Source organism: Apodemus sylvaticus, chromosome 3 (genome assembly GCF_947179515.1).
Source record: "Apodemus sylvaticus chromosome 3, mApoSyl1.1, whole genome shotgun sequence".
Lineage (NCBI taxonomy): Eukaryota > Metazoa > Chordata > Mammalia > Rodentia > Muridae > Apodemus > Apodemus sylvaticus.
Window position 1 is genome coordinate 95,096,175 of NC_067474.1, and position 20,218 is coordinate 95,116,392.

The 20,218-nt window shown below is 40.2% G+C and overlaps 1 protein-coding gene across 5 annotated transcripts in view; it reads right to left on the bottom strand.

Moving 5' to 3' along the window:
* Positions 1-20,218, bottom strand: part of Nfib (nuclear factor I B) — a 212,297-nt gene that overhangs the window by 12,757 nt on the left and 179,322 nt on the right. The window contains exons 9-11 of one of the 5 annotated variants that reach the window (XM_052176682.1): positions 19,570-19,708; positions 16,448-16,530; positions 7,056-7,144 (exon numbers count right to left, since the gene is read on the bottom strand). The exons of 1 other annotated variant lie outside the window; for it this stretch is intronic. In XM_052176682.1, coding sequence (XP_052032642.1) covers positions 7,056-7,144; positions 16,448-16,530; positions 19,570-19,708 — 311 coding nt within the window. Of the gene's footprint in view, positions 1-7,055; positions 7,145-16,447; positions 16,531-19,542; positions 19,709-20,218 lie in introns of all 5 variants that reach the window. 3 more of the 5 variants (XM_052176681.1, XM_052176683.1, XM_052176684.1) reach the window with 3 other exon arrangements.

The following is a 20,218-nucleotide window of genomic DNA, read 5'->3' on the forward strand; positions in this document are numbered from 1 at the left end:
AGTGAAGTACTTAATCTGAAAAAGACTACACGCAACAGTGACTTCATATGAGGACAGTGCAGCTGTACAGGGACCTAGGTCATTGCCACCCTTGGGTCTTTTACTATAGAGGCTCCCACACATGATGCTAGAAGGGAACCCAGGCACTTAAAAAGTCACAGAAACTTGTTTGCTTACAACAGTTAAATGTAAATAGGCTTTAAAGAGCAATTCTTCCCCTCAATCGGCAAATTAAGCATATTTTTAAAAGCAACTTGATTTGATTTTGCTCATATTTTAGAGCTAAAATATCTATGATAGAAACTAATGAAGATTATTAATTACAAATTAATTACAGAATACCCATGCATATATAGATGTATATATAAACTTATGAAGCTATGGGATTTTATTGCCAATTAAAAATATAAAGACATACAGGCCAACTGTAGTCATTTCTGTCCTCCCAGACCATACCCCAGGGAAGCCCACATGTAGATTTCCAGCCTTTCTCTAGTCTGTATCCCTCTCCACCCCTGGGCTTCTTTTCAATGCTATTGTTACAGGGTTACTGCTCCTCTTATTTGCATAAGTGATTCTTCAACTACAGACATTTCCCTACAAAAAAAACCGGTTCTCCAAAGTAGTGCCTTTCACAGAGGGGATCACCAAAGGCATACTAAATGAAAGAGAAATGTGAGTTTGTATATAAAAGCCAGGAGACTCTTTAACAAATTATTTTTTTTCTCAAAAGCAAATACTAGTATTTGTACAGTTTTGTTTCTAAAGGAGAGGACTTCTTTATATCAAAATTCGGAAGAGTAAGATGTCAAGGAGTTAAGAATTGTATTTATGACTGTGTTCACATATGCAGACAGTTCCCAAAACGAAGTAAATGAGGAGAGAAACCTCTCTTTCTACACTTTCTAATATGCACCATAATTATTATTATTATTCACCGTGTGGGAATTCAACAGGCGTTTGTCTTTACTTCTATAACATTTCCTATAAAATACATTCATGTCTAGGCTCTATTATTTAAATATGACCCAATTCACAGTACACCTAGTTCCAGCTCCTCGATCACAACAATGAAGTAGCGGTGTGGTGTGTGGGCCGCAATGGAGCCGACTTCCTCCGCAGAGAATGTGCGTGCTTACACGGTGCTTTGTATAGACGGCTTCAAACAAGGTCAGCATTTAGCACACTTCCTTTAGCCACAAAGGGTTAACCAGTAAGGTTTGCATTTCAGAATGTTCTGAATCCCGCTCCTCCCTCTCCGGCTCTGCTGCCAAAAACCATCTGACAGGAAACGGAAGATTAAGTTTGTCCTACCTAGGCGGACAAAGAGTGCTCTGAACAGGCTACCGCTTTACTGCAGAGCGGGAACTTTTCTAATCCCGCTGGAATCTGCCGCGCAGCTCTGAAAACACCACGGAGAAAGTTGTTCTCTTTCCTCTAACATCTTGTCCCTGGATCATCTCGTTTTGGTCACACTGTCCATCCAGAAAGGTTGACGGGAAAGCTCCAGACATAATCATGTGGAAAATGGACATTATTGATTCCTATGGCCCATTGTTCTCCCATGCTAAGTCCCCGAAGTTCAAGTTCAATCTGGAATTACATCATGTCTGGTTTCTCCTGGTTACCAGACGGCTTGAGACGTGACCACAGCTACAGAGAAAACAAACGGCCTGCTTCACGCTTCGGCTCCCCTATCGATTCAAACGTAAACTTTTCTTCTTTCTCTCAAGTGTGCTTCAAGTATGGAGCATGGCTAATTTAGAGATTAAGTTCCAAATTAGATTATCTAATGGCATCTTAATGGATTGCTGACCCATTTCCTGTGGGATGGCAGCATGCGAGTCTGGCTGAAATACAATTAATTTCTTAGGAAGTGTTCTGAAGAGTTTGTCTAGATAAAAAAGGGGAGTTGGACAAACCTCTCTTTATAAACAGAGAAAGGTAGGCAAAAATTACGTCTCAACACAGCTCGAGAGCCAGATCAGAGATACTGCGTGTTTGTGAAAAACCATTTTGGAGAATTTTAATAAAATGCGAACAACTTTAGCTTTGCCCTCCTGACAGGTGCAAGTGATGCTGATGAAAACAGAAAGTCACTGCTTTCAAGAGACGTCCAAAGCAAAGGGCGACAGCAGCTAGCTGCCCTGTTACCGAACACTGCTTGCTCATGCGCAACTTCGGACTTTGTAATTCTCAGCTTTGAACCAAGGATTCACCTATGCAGCCTAGCTTGTCAGCATTTCTATTCCTCCGAGTGGTGTTTGGGCCCCAGAATGCTGTCTAAAAATTTGAACACTTTGGAGCTAACTGCCGAAAAGAAATCAGAGCTGGGAATCCGGCTCCCCCCAGGAACTGCAGAAACAACCCATCTGCCGGACTGCAGTTTTGTGTCAAGATAAGAAATCCTGAGCAGGAAACACTAAAGACGTGCAGGGATAGTTTAAGTAATCCTAAAGTAAAAGGTAACTTGAGTCTATAGGGACAGGGCTGTACACACACGTGCATCACACGTGACACTCATCTGTCTATGTAAATGTACATATGTGAACACAGTTTGCAACCTACTGAAGATTATCCTTAAGTTTTTGGTTTTCAGTCATTTGATAGAGAACATATATTTTATAAAGAAAGCAGTGTTTCACAATAACTGTGCACACAACTGCCCCTTCGCTTTACCCTCCTGACCAGCCAGATCCAAATAACCTTTACTGGCTGCTAAACTTCTCTTGGGAAATCAAGCAACTCTCTGGAATTGCAGTAATAAACGACAATTTCTTACAAAAACACGTGTAAAGTAATGACAGGATGAAGCATTCGACTCATAGGGAGGAACCAGGAACACATGTAACATAGAAAACCACAGATAAAAGTCTCTTCGGTGCCATTCAATTATGGCATAAGCAGAAAAAAAAAATCCTTCCAATTATTTCAGTAAAATCTTCATTTATTCATTATTTCAGGGGCCGAGCAAATGGTTTGTGTAAACATATCCTTCAGTAACACGCTCATGTTTATTTTAGCCATCTGAAGGCTTCTTCTGTTTATATAAGCCATCAGACACATAGAACCACACTTGTGGCTTTGCGTTTTCTTAAAGGGGTGAAGGGTGAGAAGGGAAAACGAAACGGTAAATCCAGCTTCTCTTTTGCATACATCACCCATCCAGTGTTTTAAAATAACTTATGTTTATATTATTCTTAGATTGCTCTCCAGGTTTCTCTTTCATTCAGTTACACTGTTCCTTCGTGTCTGAAAGTGCAAGCAAGAGTCAGGCTGGGGTCTAAAAAGAGCAATGTGTTTGCACCCATACAACTCACGTGTGCAAAACAACAGAACTTGTGCATGGAAGGGGTCAAAGAACAAACACTGCAGTGCCTAGCTGGAGCAATCCATCACCTATCATCCCCCTAGAAGGTTAATGCACCCACAGACCTGGAAGGGAGACCTTCAGCATTTTGTTCTGTATCAATCCTAGCAATGAAGCATTTGCTTAGGCAGGAAATTTCACTTTCTCTAGATTTGAGTAAGCCCTTACTTAGCTTTGCGAGTGTATACACATGCAACACGACACACACACACACACAGAGAGAGGGGGGGGGGAGAGATTTACAGATGCTAAGGTTGAAGCAAGGAAACTCCTGCAGATAGATTGTAACCTAGAAGGTTCGTGGAGACTCAGCCTAAGAGTCAGCCTTGGTGCCAGAGGGAACTTCTAAGCTGGGGTCGGATGTGGTGAGCAGGTCCTAACTCACACGGGGTGCACTCAGCTCCCGGCCATTTTCAGCCTTCCAAAGAAGCTGCACCTGACAAGGAAGCCTGTCCAGAGGGCAAGTGGTCCAGGCAGGAAAGAAAGCAGAGAGGACAAACCAGGCGGCAACACACACAATTCCAACAAAAGAAAGCAAATCCAAATCCATGCTTGGCTCTGGCCTTCCTACCTACAGCAGCGGTTTTCAACCTTCCTAATGCTGTTACCCCTTTTATGCAATTCCTCATGTTGTGGTGACTCCAACCATAAGACTACTTTCATTGCTACTTCCTAACTGTAATTTTGCTACTGTAGTGAATTATAATGTAAATATCTGATATATAGGATATTTGATACCCATTGCCCAAAGGGGTTACAACCTCTTTTGTAGGTTGTGATCTAGAGACTCCATGATTACCTTTATGTATAATAAATATTTGTGCATATGTGTGTGCACGAGTGTGTGTGTGTGTGTGTGTGTGTGTGTAAAACAACAAAAATCAAAGAAAAAGAGGCTATCAACTTGAAAGTAGGGACCATGGGGGATTGGAGTGGGAAGCTGGGAGAGGCTGGAGGGTGGAAAGGAAGGGGGAGAGTGATCTTGTTCTATTTTAATTCAAAACATAATCAACAACAACCACGATAAAAACATTGAGCAGTTGCCACGACAAGCACAAACTGTTCTTTATCCACCAAACCAAAGCTCAGCTATTCAAGTCTCTGCCTGAGCAAACCTATCTTTCCCTAATATTGTCCCACTATTGAGATGACTCTGGGCCTTTCTTGTCCTGATCACTCTTGAACGTGACAGTGGTACAGGCAGTTAGGATTTTTAGATAGATCTCAGTATTCTATCTAGAAATAAAAATCCACCAAGTTTTAAAAACTTCAGGGCACCATTTATAAATCATGGGTAGGCCACCTTGCCTCAAGAGACTCACCTGCCTCAGTGTCCCCTCCGCACCCCCACCCCCCTTGCTTCGACTAAAGGCGTGCTCCACCACACCCTGCAGTCATGTCTGTCTTTGAAAATGGTAGCAAAGCAAAGCAGACTGCTGTCTCATCTGCAGGTACTTATTCTGAACTGTGATACACAGATTCAAAGTGAATGTGACCCTGACAGCACTCAGGACAGCGTTCCCACCCCTGCCCCTGACTCAGGGAATCCCTACAGAATGTATAGATACACCTGAAACACCAACCATGCGCCTTCTTGAACCATGGCAGAAAGGGTCAGATGCAACCCAAGGAGAACTCCCAGGCTTCGCTGGTCAGTCAGGCCATCTCTAAGGTTATACACTAGTCCAAAGAAAGATGAGTATCCTCAGAGAAAGGGAATGAATGAAATTAATACATTCTGGTAGTCCCCTTCACCGACTCACTATGATCTGAAGCGGTTGCCCACATCAGCTTTCTTGATAAGAATGAAAGCTTCAAGATGAACAATGTTTCTGCAAGGACTGTTACTGACTGTGGTCATTCTTTCCCGTATGTATGTGGGCCATCTTTTCTTTGGGGAATACCAAGTTCTGATTCCAGAACTACTCAGACCAAATCACCAAAATTTCACATCACTTTGGTTTCAATGTGCTTCAAAGACACTATCCTATTCTAAATTAAGTAAAGACTTATTATTAATCTACCTATTACAAAGTTCTGACGGTCATAATACCATTTAGAAACATGAGTATCTTCCATTTAATTTGTTGTCCTTATGAACCTGGGCCATTCTGCTGATAGGCAGAGCAGGGAGTATAGGATCGTTACTTAATAAACTAATCTAAACATCGTGTTATCAAATCTTATTAAGTTATCCTTAAATAGCTTACTATTTCAGACTCAATCCATTTTCATTCATTTTAATTAAGCATCATTAATCATTGAGACTATTTATATAAGACATTTCTATCAAGTTTATCTTGATAGAAGTATATATTTGTAAGTATATATTATATACGTTTTTCTATACTAACATGCTTCTTGAGGAAGAACAATAGATTTATTTAAAAGATGATATTCCTACCTATATATAAATGGAGAAAGGAAAGTCATATTGTAATATTTAATTGTTAAATTAACTAAATGTTAATGTTAAATTAGCTAATGAGTGCAGGGCTGGAGATGGCTGAGCAGTTAAAAGCACGTGTTGCCCCTGCTGGGGACTGTGGTTCAGTTCCCAGCACCCACCTGGTGGCTCACAGCCATCCTTAGCTCTAGTTCCAAAGAATCAATGCCCTCTTTTGACTCTGTAGGCACCATGCATGCACACATATACACATGCAGGCAAAACAGTCACATACAAAAGGAATAAACATAACTTTTTTAATTAAAACAAACCAAACCAAACAAAATCCAGATAGGCTTCTTAGGTTTAATCTGAGTAAATATTTGACCCATAAGCTGACAGCAGGTTCTATTGTCCACTATGGAATTGAGCATCTCTTTTATAACATCTCAGCAACTGGTTTCATACAAACACTAAAAACAGTCGATTTACAATCAGCGTGAGGATCAAAACTATGTTGGCTCTACCATCAGGAAACTCAAGGATTACTGTACTCCCATCTCGATGCTTAATATACATTATGCCATAAATTATTTATTTGACACAAGTTGCTCTAAACAGATGACAACTACCTTACAAGTATTCCTTCAAACCAAAACATATGATGATATCAAAACTATTTTCAAATAATTTTCTTAGCCAGTCTAATAAAGTCAATTATATCAGTACACAAACAGAAATGAAAACTATTTAAATTTTCTTCTTTAACTACATAGTTGAATAATCTTTCTACTCTAAAGTTTACTAGTGGCTAAATTGACTAACTTGAAATTTCTGTTCTAGTCTTTCCCCCACTGAAAGATGAACACCTGACATAAGAAGGACTTACAGTTAGCAGGAGAGGAAAGAGTTAAAATGAGAAAATGCATATAATATGGAAAACCAATGTCTTATCCTCAGGTAGCAGAAAAATCTCCCCGAAAACTATGACTTCATTTCTAGGCCCTTAAATCTAAATGTCAAATTCCACTCCTCCAACTCCCACCAAAAATGTTATAAATTGTCCCAAACATTTGACAGTATTGAGAAAATCCAATGATCGTTAACATATGCCATCTTCCCAGATTCATTTGATGCTGTATCTAAATAGGAATTAGACAGAGGGGTAGGGAGAAAGGGACGGTGAAGCCAAACATCTAAACTTTTAACATATTTTCTGCACAACTAATTAAAAACAAACACTCTAGGCCATGTAATTTTTAAGTGTAAGTGTAGGGTTGGAAATAATTAAAATGTTACCTTTGCCAAGTAATTCCCAATGTATCCTCACTGGTACTGGGGTATAAATGCCTGCCGTTTTGATTCATGGTCCAGTCACAAATCCTCAGCTGTCAATTGAAACCTAGCAGTCAGATATGATGGAGCAGTACTACAGTTTTTAGTATTTAAATGAACACATGCAAACTAGTACTGAACATGGCATTACTCTTACTTTCCCAAGAGGCAACTTAAAAGAAAACAAACAGAATTAAAAAACAAAACAAACAAAAAACAAACAAAACAAAAAAAATAATACTCTATAAAGCAAAATTTCCAGACTTTTCCTTAGGGAAAAAAAAAGTTATTGCAATATGCTTCTCTATTAATTAAAGCATACAGAGAAACAAGTGCTTAGGACATAACAATTAGCCAGTATTAGAATATAAATGGAGCTGAAATAAAAGAAAACATTAATAATGTTCAATAGAGAGATTATTTTAGAAAGGAAATAAAAATGCTCTTTTTTTTTCTATGCGACATACCAAATCGTCTGTGCAGAGTGAAATAATCAATATCTGTAAAGCATGCAGTTTGCAAAACAGGAGACATGCAGTTTAGAGGAGAAAAGCCCCGCCCCGCGTTCACCCTGACAGGTAGAGAAGCTGCATGGCTTCCCATTTTCCATGTTAATAACTGCATTGTCCTAAAGTGGCATTGTTGAGAAAGAGTAAAAAATGAGCTTGAGTTTTATGTAAAATTCAGAGTCATGGCATTGTCAATACCTCCCTGCACTTGAAGAAGGTGGAGAAGGCACTGAACAGAACCTGACAGATTCTCTCTAGATCTCCTCTCCTCTCTGGGATGCTTCCCAGTAACCCTATCCAGTTCTGTTTGGTTAACAGCTGCCCTACAGTGCTAGCAGATTTATTGAAAAGATATATTGCTTATTTTTTATGCTTAAGAAAGTAAACTTATCTGGCGCTGAAGGGGGAGGGAGTAGGGAGGGTGGGGAGCGGACAGACTAGAAGATCATGGTTTTTAACCTTTGGAGAGGCAGGTTGTAAATAACTGCCCCTCCCATAGAAAAGAGCTGCCTTGCTGAAAGCACTAACCTGGCGCGCCCCTCTTCCCCTCTTCTGTGATCATTTCTAGATGGTGACTGCAGACAAAAGCCTTGAAACCTGGGACAAACTGCTTTAACTCTGGCCTGAAAACACGGCGCTTTAAAAAGTGGATTACTCCCCGTCAGGCTCCAGTTTCTACACAGCCTAACACAGATACCGAGGTTTCAGGATGATAGCTCTTGTTCTGAAAAGCTACAATTCTGAAGGGCCTTGAAACTACTCTGAAACTTAAAGTAAAAATAGTTGTATAAAGAATTGGAAAAAGTACGCTTGGGCAGACAGAGAGAGGGGGCGATGCACAGAGTGCTCGGTGGGTGGGGTCTGCTCAGCTCAAGGCCATAAAGTCACAACGGAAAATGAATACAACGAAAAGTGGGTATTCTGGAAGCAAGCCATAATTTGTACAAAGAAGAAAATGCACAGTCACTTTTAAACAGATGACATATCTCTGCTGTTGCAAAGAAGAAAATGTGTTTAGTCTATAGTGTATGAGAAGCAACTTTGTGAAACTTGTTTTTGAGGGGACACTTCTGGGAGAGGTGGACATATAGAACCTCACTATGTAGCTCAGACGGGCCTTGAACGTGTCTCCAGTCTTCTGAGGACTAGGATTACAGGCCTATCCTGTAGTGCAGGGTTTGGGTTGTTTCCTGGTTTGTTTGTTTGCTTTTTGACTTCTCCAAGTGGGCCTTCTAAAGAGAAATTCAATGTGCTAGGCTGTGCTGTTTATCTTCAGAAATAAGTGAGGCACATTTCAAAATAAGAGCTTTGAAAGAGAAGAGCATGGCCGGTATGAGTTCGCGTCAGGAGCCTCTCGGATCCATTCATCAGTGAAGGCCTGTGCTGAGGATGTGTGCTCAGGCACACGACACCCAGTGCTGCTAATGACTACCTACGGCTAATGTCTAGGGAACCCTGCTTTCTCTGAAAGCTGATAATTCCACACAAAACCTTAAGATTCTGAGTGCCACTCACAGGCTATCTCAGAAAAGGCTGAGTAAGAGACTAGCATCTTTCTGAAAGGATACTTAAGTAAATTGGCTAGTTACAAGCAAATTACTTTTTTCTATTACCACTTCTAAAAATTTGAAGTGGGCAATCTCTGGCCTCTTCCTGAACATTTAAAATCAACATTTTCATGTATTTATTTTCTTTTCTTTCCTTTCCAACATACACTTTCAAAGAGGCTAAAACAAACTCATTATTTCCATTTATTATTTATGTATATGCATGCATATATATACACACATACATATCCTATATATATGATCCCATAGCAATCAAGCTTAAAAGGCTATGAGCTACCGAGCTTAGAACCTTAGTCTATTAGTGCCATGGTCTGTGCAGAGGAGTGGCTGGATCCAATTCTTCTTACACTTGAAAGGTCAAACTTAATAATATGCACATCTGTACAGAATACATAGCCACATGCTGTTTTACTTATTTAATTTATGTGTACCTACCAAAATAAAAGGAGACTGTCTATAAAGCCAAGATGTTAAATCCATCGTGCCCAATACTCCAAAAAGAAGTAAATGAAAGAAACAGGGCCACCCCCATAAAGTGATGGGCACAAGGGTCAAATAAAAAGTATTGCAAACTACTAAGAGAGAGGTGAAGATGAAGATATCTCTACATATGTTCTCAGACTGGAGTTCCTCCTTTGAAGCGAAACTTTGTGCCTGCCACAATTTGGATGTGATTGTGTCAAAAAAAAGAAAAAAAAATGATAGGAAGGAAACCATTTGGTTTCTTTCAAATATCTGCACAAGGAGGCTGGGATGTAGCTGTCAGGAGAAGACTTGCCCAGGATACACAAAGCCCTGGGCTTGGTCCCTGGTCCTCAGCACCATATAAAACCAAGGATGGTGGTGCATGCTCACACTAACCAAGGATGGTGGTGCCTGCTTACACTTCCGGCACTTGGGAGGTAGAAGCAAGACAATCAGAAGTTCTAGGTCATCTGCTATCACACAGTGAGTCCAGAGCCAGGTAGGAATCTCATATATTAAGTAATTAATATGAAAAATGTACATAAGTAGAAACACCTGAGTGGATACTACACTCCAAGTATGCTAAGTTGCTGATAGCCACAGAGGATCAGTATGGCCTTAAATCCAAGACTGTATACTCAGATGAAGGCCCTTCAGGGTGCTAATAGTTGCCCACGATGGCAACAGTTCTCAGCTGACCTAATAAACCATTACATGTGAAACTGAATGACCAAGACAAGCAAGTTCACCTCCCCACTTTTATTTTAGGTCTACAAAACCCTCAAGGGGATACCCTGAAGTGTGTGTTTTGTGTTCTCTTGAGTTTCCCCATTTCTCCAGATGGCTCAGGATAACAGGTTGGAGGAGGGGAGCAACGGAAGAGTCCGAAAAGGATCGTCATTTGAGTGACCGTGCTTCCCACTCACTGACTGGATGGGTACGTTTTCCTCTGCTACCATGAACTGCTGCTGTGGAGCACCTGGAGGGAACTGTGGGCGGATGCTGTGGACCTTTAATGAACAAGGAAAATGATCACAAGGACAAGGTCAAGAAGAAAAATCAAGACCACCCTGGTACCTGAAAGTCACTGTGTCAGTATCTAAAGCCATGTTTCTTGATACTTCACAGAATAAAGTTAAATGGGTATAAATAGTCCACGAATGAATTAAAATCACTGACATATGTTAAAGAGCTAGAAAATAAGGGATTCTTTCTTTCAATGGAAGCTACTCAGGCCTATAAAATTTAAAGTGTTGAGGAATGCTAGAGGCATGTGATCCTTTTCCCTCTGAAGACTTGTCCAAAGTCAGACACACCTGTTCCCATCACAGGGCAAAGGCCAAAGTCCTGACTCCTAAGCCTGGGTTCTTACCACACTCTACCTTACCTGCCACTGTCCCACTCCATCATACCTGTAATGTCCTCATCCCACCGTGCCTGTAATGTCCCCACCCCACAAAGCCTGTCACTGTCCCACCCCATCATGCCTGTAATGTCCCCATCTCACCATGCCTGTCACTGTCCCACCCCATCATGCCTATCACTGTCCCAACCCACAAAGCCTGTCACTGTCCCACCCCACCATGCCTGTCACTGTCCCATCCCATCATGCCTGTCACTGTCCCACCCCACAAAGCCTGACACTGACCCACCCCACCATGCCTGTTATGTCCCAACCCACCATGCCTGTCACTGTCCCACCCCACAAAGCCTGACACTGACCCACCCCACCATGCCTGTCACTGTCCCACCCCATCATGCCTGTCACTATCCCAGCCCACCATGCCTGTCACTGTCCCACCCCACAAAGCCTGTCACTGTCCCACCCCACCATGCCTGTCATGTCCCAGCCCACTATGTCTGTCATTGTTTCTTGCCTATCCTGAGCTTTATGTACAGCTCAAATTGTTTGTAAATATCATCTTTAGAATTTTCCCATTGAGAGCTTTTGTTTCAGGAAAGAAGATAATTCCTCCTTGTGGTTTTGTTGATTGAAATTTAAGGCTGTGTTAAACATAATTTTATTTTGACATTAATTCAAATACTATATATAGAGCCTTGTCTTTGGTAACTAGGAAAAGTAAATAAAGAAATTAATAATAAAAGACAGCCAGATGATGGAAGATTTTCTTTTTTTCGATTTCAAAACTAGCTGCAAAGCTAAATATTTGCATAGTCATTAGTTTGACTAAAACTTCCTTTAAATATGTTTCCTTTTCAGCAGGCATATGTGAAAAGTGACCTCTTACCATTTACATACCTACCCAGAAGTCACGTGATAGGCTTTTGCGTCATGCTGTCAATTATGATAACGGCCACAATAAGAATGGCCTGAGCGAGTGTTGATAGCCTGTTTCCTGGCTCTACAGAGATGCTTGAGAGTCCACTTGCAACCTTTTTCAATTGATTGCTTCTAATGACTGACTTTTCAGTAGGTTTTTTTTTTTTCCCCTAATGTTCCAAGCTTTGGCTTTGTCATTTGCCAGGACAAATATTATAAGAGGATTTCACTTCATGTCTTAGTTTAAAAAGAAATCCTACAGAGGCAATTTATTTAAAAGCTATTTTGTGTAACAGAAATCTTTAGTGTAATGAGAAGTACTTCCAAATTCCACCCAGAAAAGTGCTGAAAATATTTTAGCTTCAGCATCACTAGTTGATAACTTGAAATAACAGTGTTACGTGGTCAAACAGGAGATGCAACTGCTGAAGCTCAAACACCAACACAACCCACAGTGCCTAGGCACTCAGCCAGTGCCCCAATCACAGACGGCACAGACAGCCAGGGCATCCTTTTGAGACTGAGAGCAAGCCCTATTTCTTGCAATTAGGAGCTTACTTGACTTAACTGTCTTATTTAAGGAAGGCAAAAGCAGCTCTCTATCCAGTCTCCCTACAATCTCCAATGTGTATTAAGGGTCGGTGTATAATTCAATGGCTGGCTAGATTGGTGTGGTCTCTTATACCTATATGGTGGGGTCTCTTTTTACACAGGAAAAACTTTTAGTTTCAATGTATAATAAATTTTGTCAAACTGATATGGTATTGATGTGTATTACTAAGATTTCTACTGTGAAAGCAACCTTCTACTGAGCTATAATTAATGATAAATAAGCTAGATTATTTTAAATTATTAAAGTTCCTATCACAGCAAACAAATTATAAAGCTTAGCTTATAAAGAACTGATATTAATTTAACTGAGTTTTTCTCATAATACCCATTTATATTAACATTGTTAACATGAATTAAAAAATAATGTGTATTCCTTCTAAGAAAAACCTAACATTCTGCTAGAGGGTTCCCGTTTCCTCAAAGAGCTAGGGTTCAGTCACTGTCAACAGGAAGGAGTGTGCACAGTGTGCCTGCGAGGCCGGAAGCAGGACTTCTACATAGGGAAGTCAGAGAAGGCAGCTTCAACTTTCTGAAGGGGTTCCAAACCAAGACTAAGTATTTGGCAGCAGAGAGCAAGGCCCAGTTTGCTAAAGCAGTACCTCAGAGTTCTTCAAGACGCAGCACCATCTTCCAACAGAAAAGTTAAAGCAGAAAGAAGCTCTAGATGAAACAGTTCTGGTTTGGAAATTTCTCCTACACCACTACAAACACAGGCCAGTGCCAGGCCTCAAACAATGCCCAAGGCAGTGATATGCCGTAAAGGCGAGTCCTGATCGGTCACAGGAGCTGAAGGTTATTCTCCACAGGGTGGGTTGTTGTTAATGATAAGCTAGCAACTGCTTTACAGGAACCTTCTTGCAACACTGTCCACAATTAAGTGACTTTATTTTTTAAATTCAAATGAGATATTGTATTTAGATGATAGGTGAAATTCCAACATCAGAAGGAAAAAAAATCACAAAAACTAATATTTCAAGGCAGTTAGGAACTGGCATTAATCAGAAATAATCATTATTAAAAGGAGATTGCAAATGTGTAATGACTAATAACTGTGTAACAAGCAACTAAGCATAAAAGCACGGGCTTCATTTGCCAATATGGATTACTTTAATATTTTACATTTCAACTCAAACGCCAGTGTGAGTATGCATTAGAAATAGCTACAGTGAAAGCGCTTCTGCAGTGTCATTTTGTGGGAGGGTTGTTTGAAGACAGTCAAAACTATTCAATAATCTTAAATTTATTGTTAACTTTAATTTATGTAAGCTATATTAAAGTTCTTTTCTAAGGGGAAAATACCATGCAACAATGCACACTAATACATTTCATAAGCTGAAAGGATAAATCTTTATAAAGTAATCCACATGAACTGAAGAATGTACCTGGTGACAATATTTATTTTTAAAGGGTCATATACATTAAAGGTTATGGGGAATGTTTAAAAGAGCTCCCTCGGCCTAAAGCCACTGCCTTTCTAATTTTGAATTTCTCCTAGCTAATATAAAATGATTGATCACTTTTATTTCATATACCCCTTCATTTTCCTTTGCATTCATCACTGAGAGCTTTAAACCAAATGCATTTAGGAGCTGCCCTTAGAAGAGTGCTCTCTTCTAAATCTTCGTAAAGTAATGAGAGGACACAGTAAATCAATCTCATTTCTGCTGTAGGAAGAATAACCTTTACTGAAGTCATTTAAACTATTTCGCTCTCTCTCCATTCCTATACAGTGAATATACAGCTTCATCTCTACAGTTCTTAACGTGAAGGGATAACAAGAATAGATTTTGCTTCGCGCTTCAATTAGGCGGCATGCTTACATCATGTGAAAGACATTTATGTTGTTTTCTGCATGCCTCAGAATCATAGCTCACTATGGATCTGGTTCCTTCACGTCAAAATTCCATTACATAAGAGATAGAGAAGTTATCTATCTGTTCAGTCTTTACAAATTGTAACTGTGGAATAATATATGGCCGTTCGCTTCCAAGGGTTAATATATACCATATATTCATAACTAGCAAACACGTTAGAGCTCAGATAATATAGGCACATTATAAGTGGTCTTTACTCAGCACTGACCACTTAAATAACAACTGCCCGTCTTTATAGGAATGTCTGTCCTAGAAATTACTCACATTAAAAGATTCCCAGATTTCTGCCTATATTAAGCTCCATATTGTGCTCAGCTTTCTTGGTGCATCTTTAGATAATGTTGAGAAAATTTTGGCACAAATATACTTTTGTAATTGTCATTGTAGGAGACCCTGACATTAATTTTAATTGATACAAACTAATGCCCTGGGCTTTGTCCTCAAAGAAAGAGGACAATTGCTTCTGAATGCATGGGATTGGGTATAATATTCTAAATGTGTTTGGGGCTAAAGGTTAAATAATGGAGGCATGTTTTTTGAATTAAAAATTAACTGGAAATTAGAGATGTGTCATAAAGAATAATAGCAAGTCCCATGACAAAAATATTTCTGAAAAAAGTATAATAATTTAAAAAAAGAACATGTTTCTAAAACCTATAAATCCTGCATATGTTTAAAAAAACATAATGATCACATACATTTGTTAAGTAGAACTATAGTAATTATAATACATTCATATTACAGCACTTTTAGAGGTCAAAAAAGCAACATTCCAGAGAACTCTGTTGAAAAGCCATTGGCTGGCAAAGGCACTAATTATTATTTGGTATTTCCATAACTATATACAGATGCCTTCAGTCAGTTCTCTTGTGTTCGGTTTTGTTATTTTAACCTTGCGAAATGTCAAGTCTTGAAGGAGCTATCAGCTATATGGTTTTCTCGGTTTTCTCTCCACATGTGGTGACCTTTACCATCCACAGCCGATCACCTGGGCCTGTGAAAGGGAAGGCCTGGAGGATAGTAAGCAGAATCCAGAGAGGCTGTTCTGGAACTGAGGAAGTGGACACATGTAACTGCACATGCTTGATACACATAAACCTCATGTAAACACAGACGGCTTACAGATGAAGAGCCACAGAGTCCATTCCCAGCTCCGTCCTATGCACTACAGTCTACTTTTTCTTATGTAAGGTTTTACACACTGTTCATTTCAAACTGCTCTGCTATCCAGAGTTAAGAGTAACGAACACAGACCTCACTTAATAGGCTCCAATTCGGAACTGTGTACAAGTATTTCTGTGACCCTATAACTAGAATCATGGGATTTCTATGTTGGTGTGGTGCATGCTTTTGACTGTGGCTAATCTGTTTATAAGCCACCATTAATCCTGGCTGTACTTTTTCCGCAGTTTGGGTAAACACTTCATTTGCATTAAATTTACAGCATTAATGAGATGTGAAATTTAAAATGCTACTTGAAACATAAATGATGTAAGAAGGCAGAATCACCCCTCCCCCAAAAAAGGGTTTTATCTCTTCTGAAATCAACGAAGCAGTTTAAACTATTAGAGTAGGGATAATGTGTCGCCCGTGAGCTCAGCTTCACGACACATCCTCCTGGACTAAGGTACAGAGGAGGAGTGAAACATCTGGAGAAAACAAAATTGCTTCAAACACGAGTAATGTACTGAGTCTAGCTGGCTCTCCCACTGGTTTCCCATATCACCCCTTGAAAGCCACACAGGCTGGTAAGTCCTCAGTATCCAGTAAGGCAGAACAGTACTGTCTGGCTGAGATGCAACAGTTCTGTGGATGCTGTCATGGTGTGCTAGGAAGACAGAAGAGGCTGTGAGCTAGTTTCAGAAACTCCAGATAGGTGAGAAGCAGAGGATAAATGAGAGAAAAAAAAATTGGGAAACAAAATGATCAGTTTTGGTCTCAGAAGCCCCGTGAGCCCCATCCTGAGTCCAGATCTTAGAGGCGACATGGAGAAAAGCGCCGAAGCAAAGCGTGGCTACCCCATTCCACCTGGGTGACACGTGCCCACCTGTTGCTGATGCAGGAAGGATGGGTCTCTTGGGCTTAGTCCCACATATCGATTGGCTTGAGATGTGCCTGAAGCTGTATAGGCTGATTAAGGAAGAACAAAAACAAAGATAAAAATTGTGAACTGTCAGAATGAACACCCTGTCCATGTATAAGAAACCCAGAGAAGTGGGATTTACTACCAAAAGGGTTTCTCCATTTCTCTTCTCTTTCATCTCAGGGAATAGCAAGTAATGGAAAAGACATGGTAATTGAATTCAAATCAACTATTCCCCCCTTTAAAAAAAAAAGTCTATGCAATACATCACAACCTATCCTTTGGTGTGGGCATCTCCTCAGTGTATGCTGTGACTTTATTATAGTCTAGATGCTGAGGCCTGGCTACTCTGGAGTCTTTTCCTATAGATACACTTTTCTCCTATGTCTAATGAATTCATCAGTGATGGCTGATGGCTCCCTGTGATTCTAAATGCAAAAGGAGGCAAAGATTGTCAGGGAGCGTAACCACTTTTAGAGACAGGGTTAAGCAGATATGCTTAATGTGTAACTAAAAATTAAAAAAAAAATCCAGTATTACTTTTCTAAAAGAGGAGCACCGTTAGATTGTAGCACACAGAATGACTTAGCTCCATCTTTTATTTAATATGAGAAATGTCCTCAAGTGTGGTAGAAAATTTCTGACAAAAAAAAAAAAAAAGAAAATCCTTCATTTTCTGTATCTGTAAAAAACAAAAGCAAAAAGCTCCTACAAACTGCTAGTAATTGGCCAGTGAGTAGCTGATGGCCTTTGAAGTATTTGGTCACTAGGTAGAGCAGACACAGGTGACTGCTCTTTACATTACTGTAACTTTCTTTATAGTTACTTTTTTTTTTTAACAAGTGCTTTCCTGATGGAATGAACTTCCCACAAAAAACTCTCATTTCTAAATCTATTACATGGAAAAGAAGAATTAAGCCTACTGTTCCATCTCAGATTGAACAGAAAAACTGATTTTGTAACCTATGCTACACTACAAGGTCTGAAAGGTTTAAAACCATTATATTAATTAGGAATTCAAACACGGACTTTAAAAAGGCTAGCTTTTAAAGATCAAAGTATTAATTCTTCATGTTCTCTTAAAAATGCATCAATTGACACATTTAGGTCAAGTTTTTTAAAACACTGAGGATGCTCACAGATGATATTCGAATTACTGCTAAATAAGGGGTGCTGGCAAAGGTACCCATCCGTGCCCAGGGTTCCCCGCTCATCAGCACACCCAGAGGTTCCAGTGCACAGGCTGGAGAATAGGGAGAGAAGCCTTTTGCTCTTACAGTGGGAACCCCATGTCTGGGCTCATTTTTTGTTTGGGGGGGGGTATTTTGTTTTGTTGTTGTTTGTTTTCCCCAAGCATTATAAACAGGCTTCCTTGGTCTCTCTATTTAACTTAACTGATGTATAAATTCAACATTAAGCTTCTTATCTGTAGCTATTTTATGTAGGAATGAAGAAGCCATGTTTATATAATCTCAACATTTCTTTTGGATGTTTTAGAAATTTTACTAGGCAAAAATCTCTTTTTGAACAACATCTACAAGAGTGTACAAGCAATTCATTATCAACCAAGCTGAAGGCACCGGTCAAAGGGCTGTGGGCTCCTGGACTGAGCCTCCGCTGACCTTCATGTGTGGTTGTCAGCATAAAAATAGGCACCAGAAGTTTCTAGAAATTTGGTTTTCATCACTTATCCTGAGATAGGATTTTACTTTTTACTACTTTTTAAAAATCATTTTTATATGCTTTTGTTTAAACTGTTGCCTTGGCTCAAAGAAGCTTTGATGCTCACTTTTAAAACATACAATAGTGTCTTCATGATTGTAATATGCACAGTAAGTCTTAAAAGAAAAGTCTCTCATCCATCTTAGCATTCAGAGAAGTGCTTACTGGGGTTGGACTCTTTGCCAATGAGATAATTCCCAAGCACCACTGATTAGCGATGGACATTCCAAGCCTATCTTGACTTCCTAGTTTGAAAGGGCTCATGAATTCTGCTAAATAACACCTAAGGTGAAAAAATGTTATACATTTTTTTTCTTGGAAAGTTTCTTTGTCTGTTTTTAGAAGTCATTTAAAAAAATAAAAATTAATGTTTCTCTGATGGCTGAGAGAGAAGGGAGAGAGACCAGTGCCAGTGGTGTCTCTGATGTATAACTCCATAAGGGAGTTCCCAGGGCACAAAGGATGCCCTTGCTCTATGCAAGAAAAATTACTGGGCTAGAAGACACACATCACAGGGACGGTGCATGCGAGTGTCTTTTAGATGGAATCTCACCATTTGCCAATCTGCGCATACCAGCTCCCTCTAAGAAGCTGGTAGTTTAGGTGAAGCCATTTGAAAATCTATTCTTTATATAATTCCAAATATTCTACATGATGAAGTGGAGGAGTCACTTGGCTTACTGATGTGTGCTCTGTAAGGATACTGCCTAAATCTGACATTTATAGTGCTATGGCCACGCCAACAAGCTTAGCATCCGATTGTAATGTGATAGCCAAAATAACCAAAAGATTGAAAGAAAACATTGGAGGTAATGTAAGTGTGGGCACCTTACACAAACCTAATCCTAAGCTGCATGGTGTCCCTGCCTGTACAGCACAATGTTTAACTACTTCTCACAGTGACATAGCCGACACTGAGGTAAACATCCGGAGACACTCATTCCATTCTCTTGGGGGGGGGAGGGTTTCTAGAAATGCTCCAATAAGTAATAATTATCTAATCTCTCTTTTGGTGATGTAAAACCTTTGTATATCGTGCTGTGCTATTGGTGTCATTTCAATGTCTATCTTGAACGAGCAGGCATGGGTTATTACTTTCGTTATAGCTGTTAACTCAAAAACAACCATGCTTCTCTCCTGTCAAATAGGATCCGTTAACAGAAATTTGATAAGAGAGAGCATGTGACAGCTGGGCCACATACATGCCTGCTAGCTCCACTTAAATGAGAAATCTCCATCTGGTCGGGTAGCCAGAAAGTTCCTGTGTTTGCCACCTTGGATCATACATCCAACGGTGTCTCCGATGGACATTTCTCATTTCCTACAGAAATACTTACTGGTTGCTGTAGGTGAAGCTGCCTCACCTTCAGTGGATGTAGTGATGGGTTTAGTATCTGTCATGGTCAGGGTCACAGGTCGCACTGCACTGGGATGGGGAGAGGGTGCCAAGACAGGCGTGAAATGGCCAGGCACTTTCCCTACTACTTGACCACTGCTGTTAGGCTACAAAACAAAAACAGAACGCCGGGTGAAGCAATCCAAAACAGTCATCAACTCCTCTCAGTGCACGCACGGGGATTCTGCAAAGGCCCGCTCAGGCCTGCGCTGGGAGCTGATCCATGCTTAGTAGTAAGCAGCAGCACAGACAGTACCTGAAGGAAGGGTCTGAGCATCGATGCGCTTCGCACAGGTGTCTTCCTCTTTACCACACCCCTAAGAGTCCAATTGGCCTAACCCTCTCATGTAGTAGGCTGGAAAACACACGCGGAGCCTAGCGCTGAGCTAAAGCTACAGTGGAATTCCTTACCCAATTCTCTACAGTAAGAACTCAGCAATCCGCCATGTTCTGCTCCTCCTTCTCCTAGGTTTCCCTCTCAGTACAATGTTCTCCTACTGAACAATGGTATCACTGACAGTCAGGGACACAAGAATGTCAAGAAATGGGAAACATGTCCAACACTACATAGTTTCCATCACTTACAGTCATTCCTATGCATGTGAAACTCCAGCTTC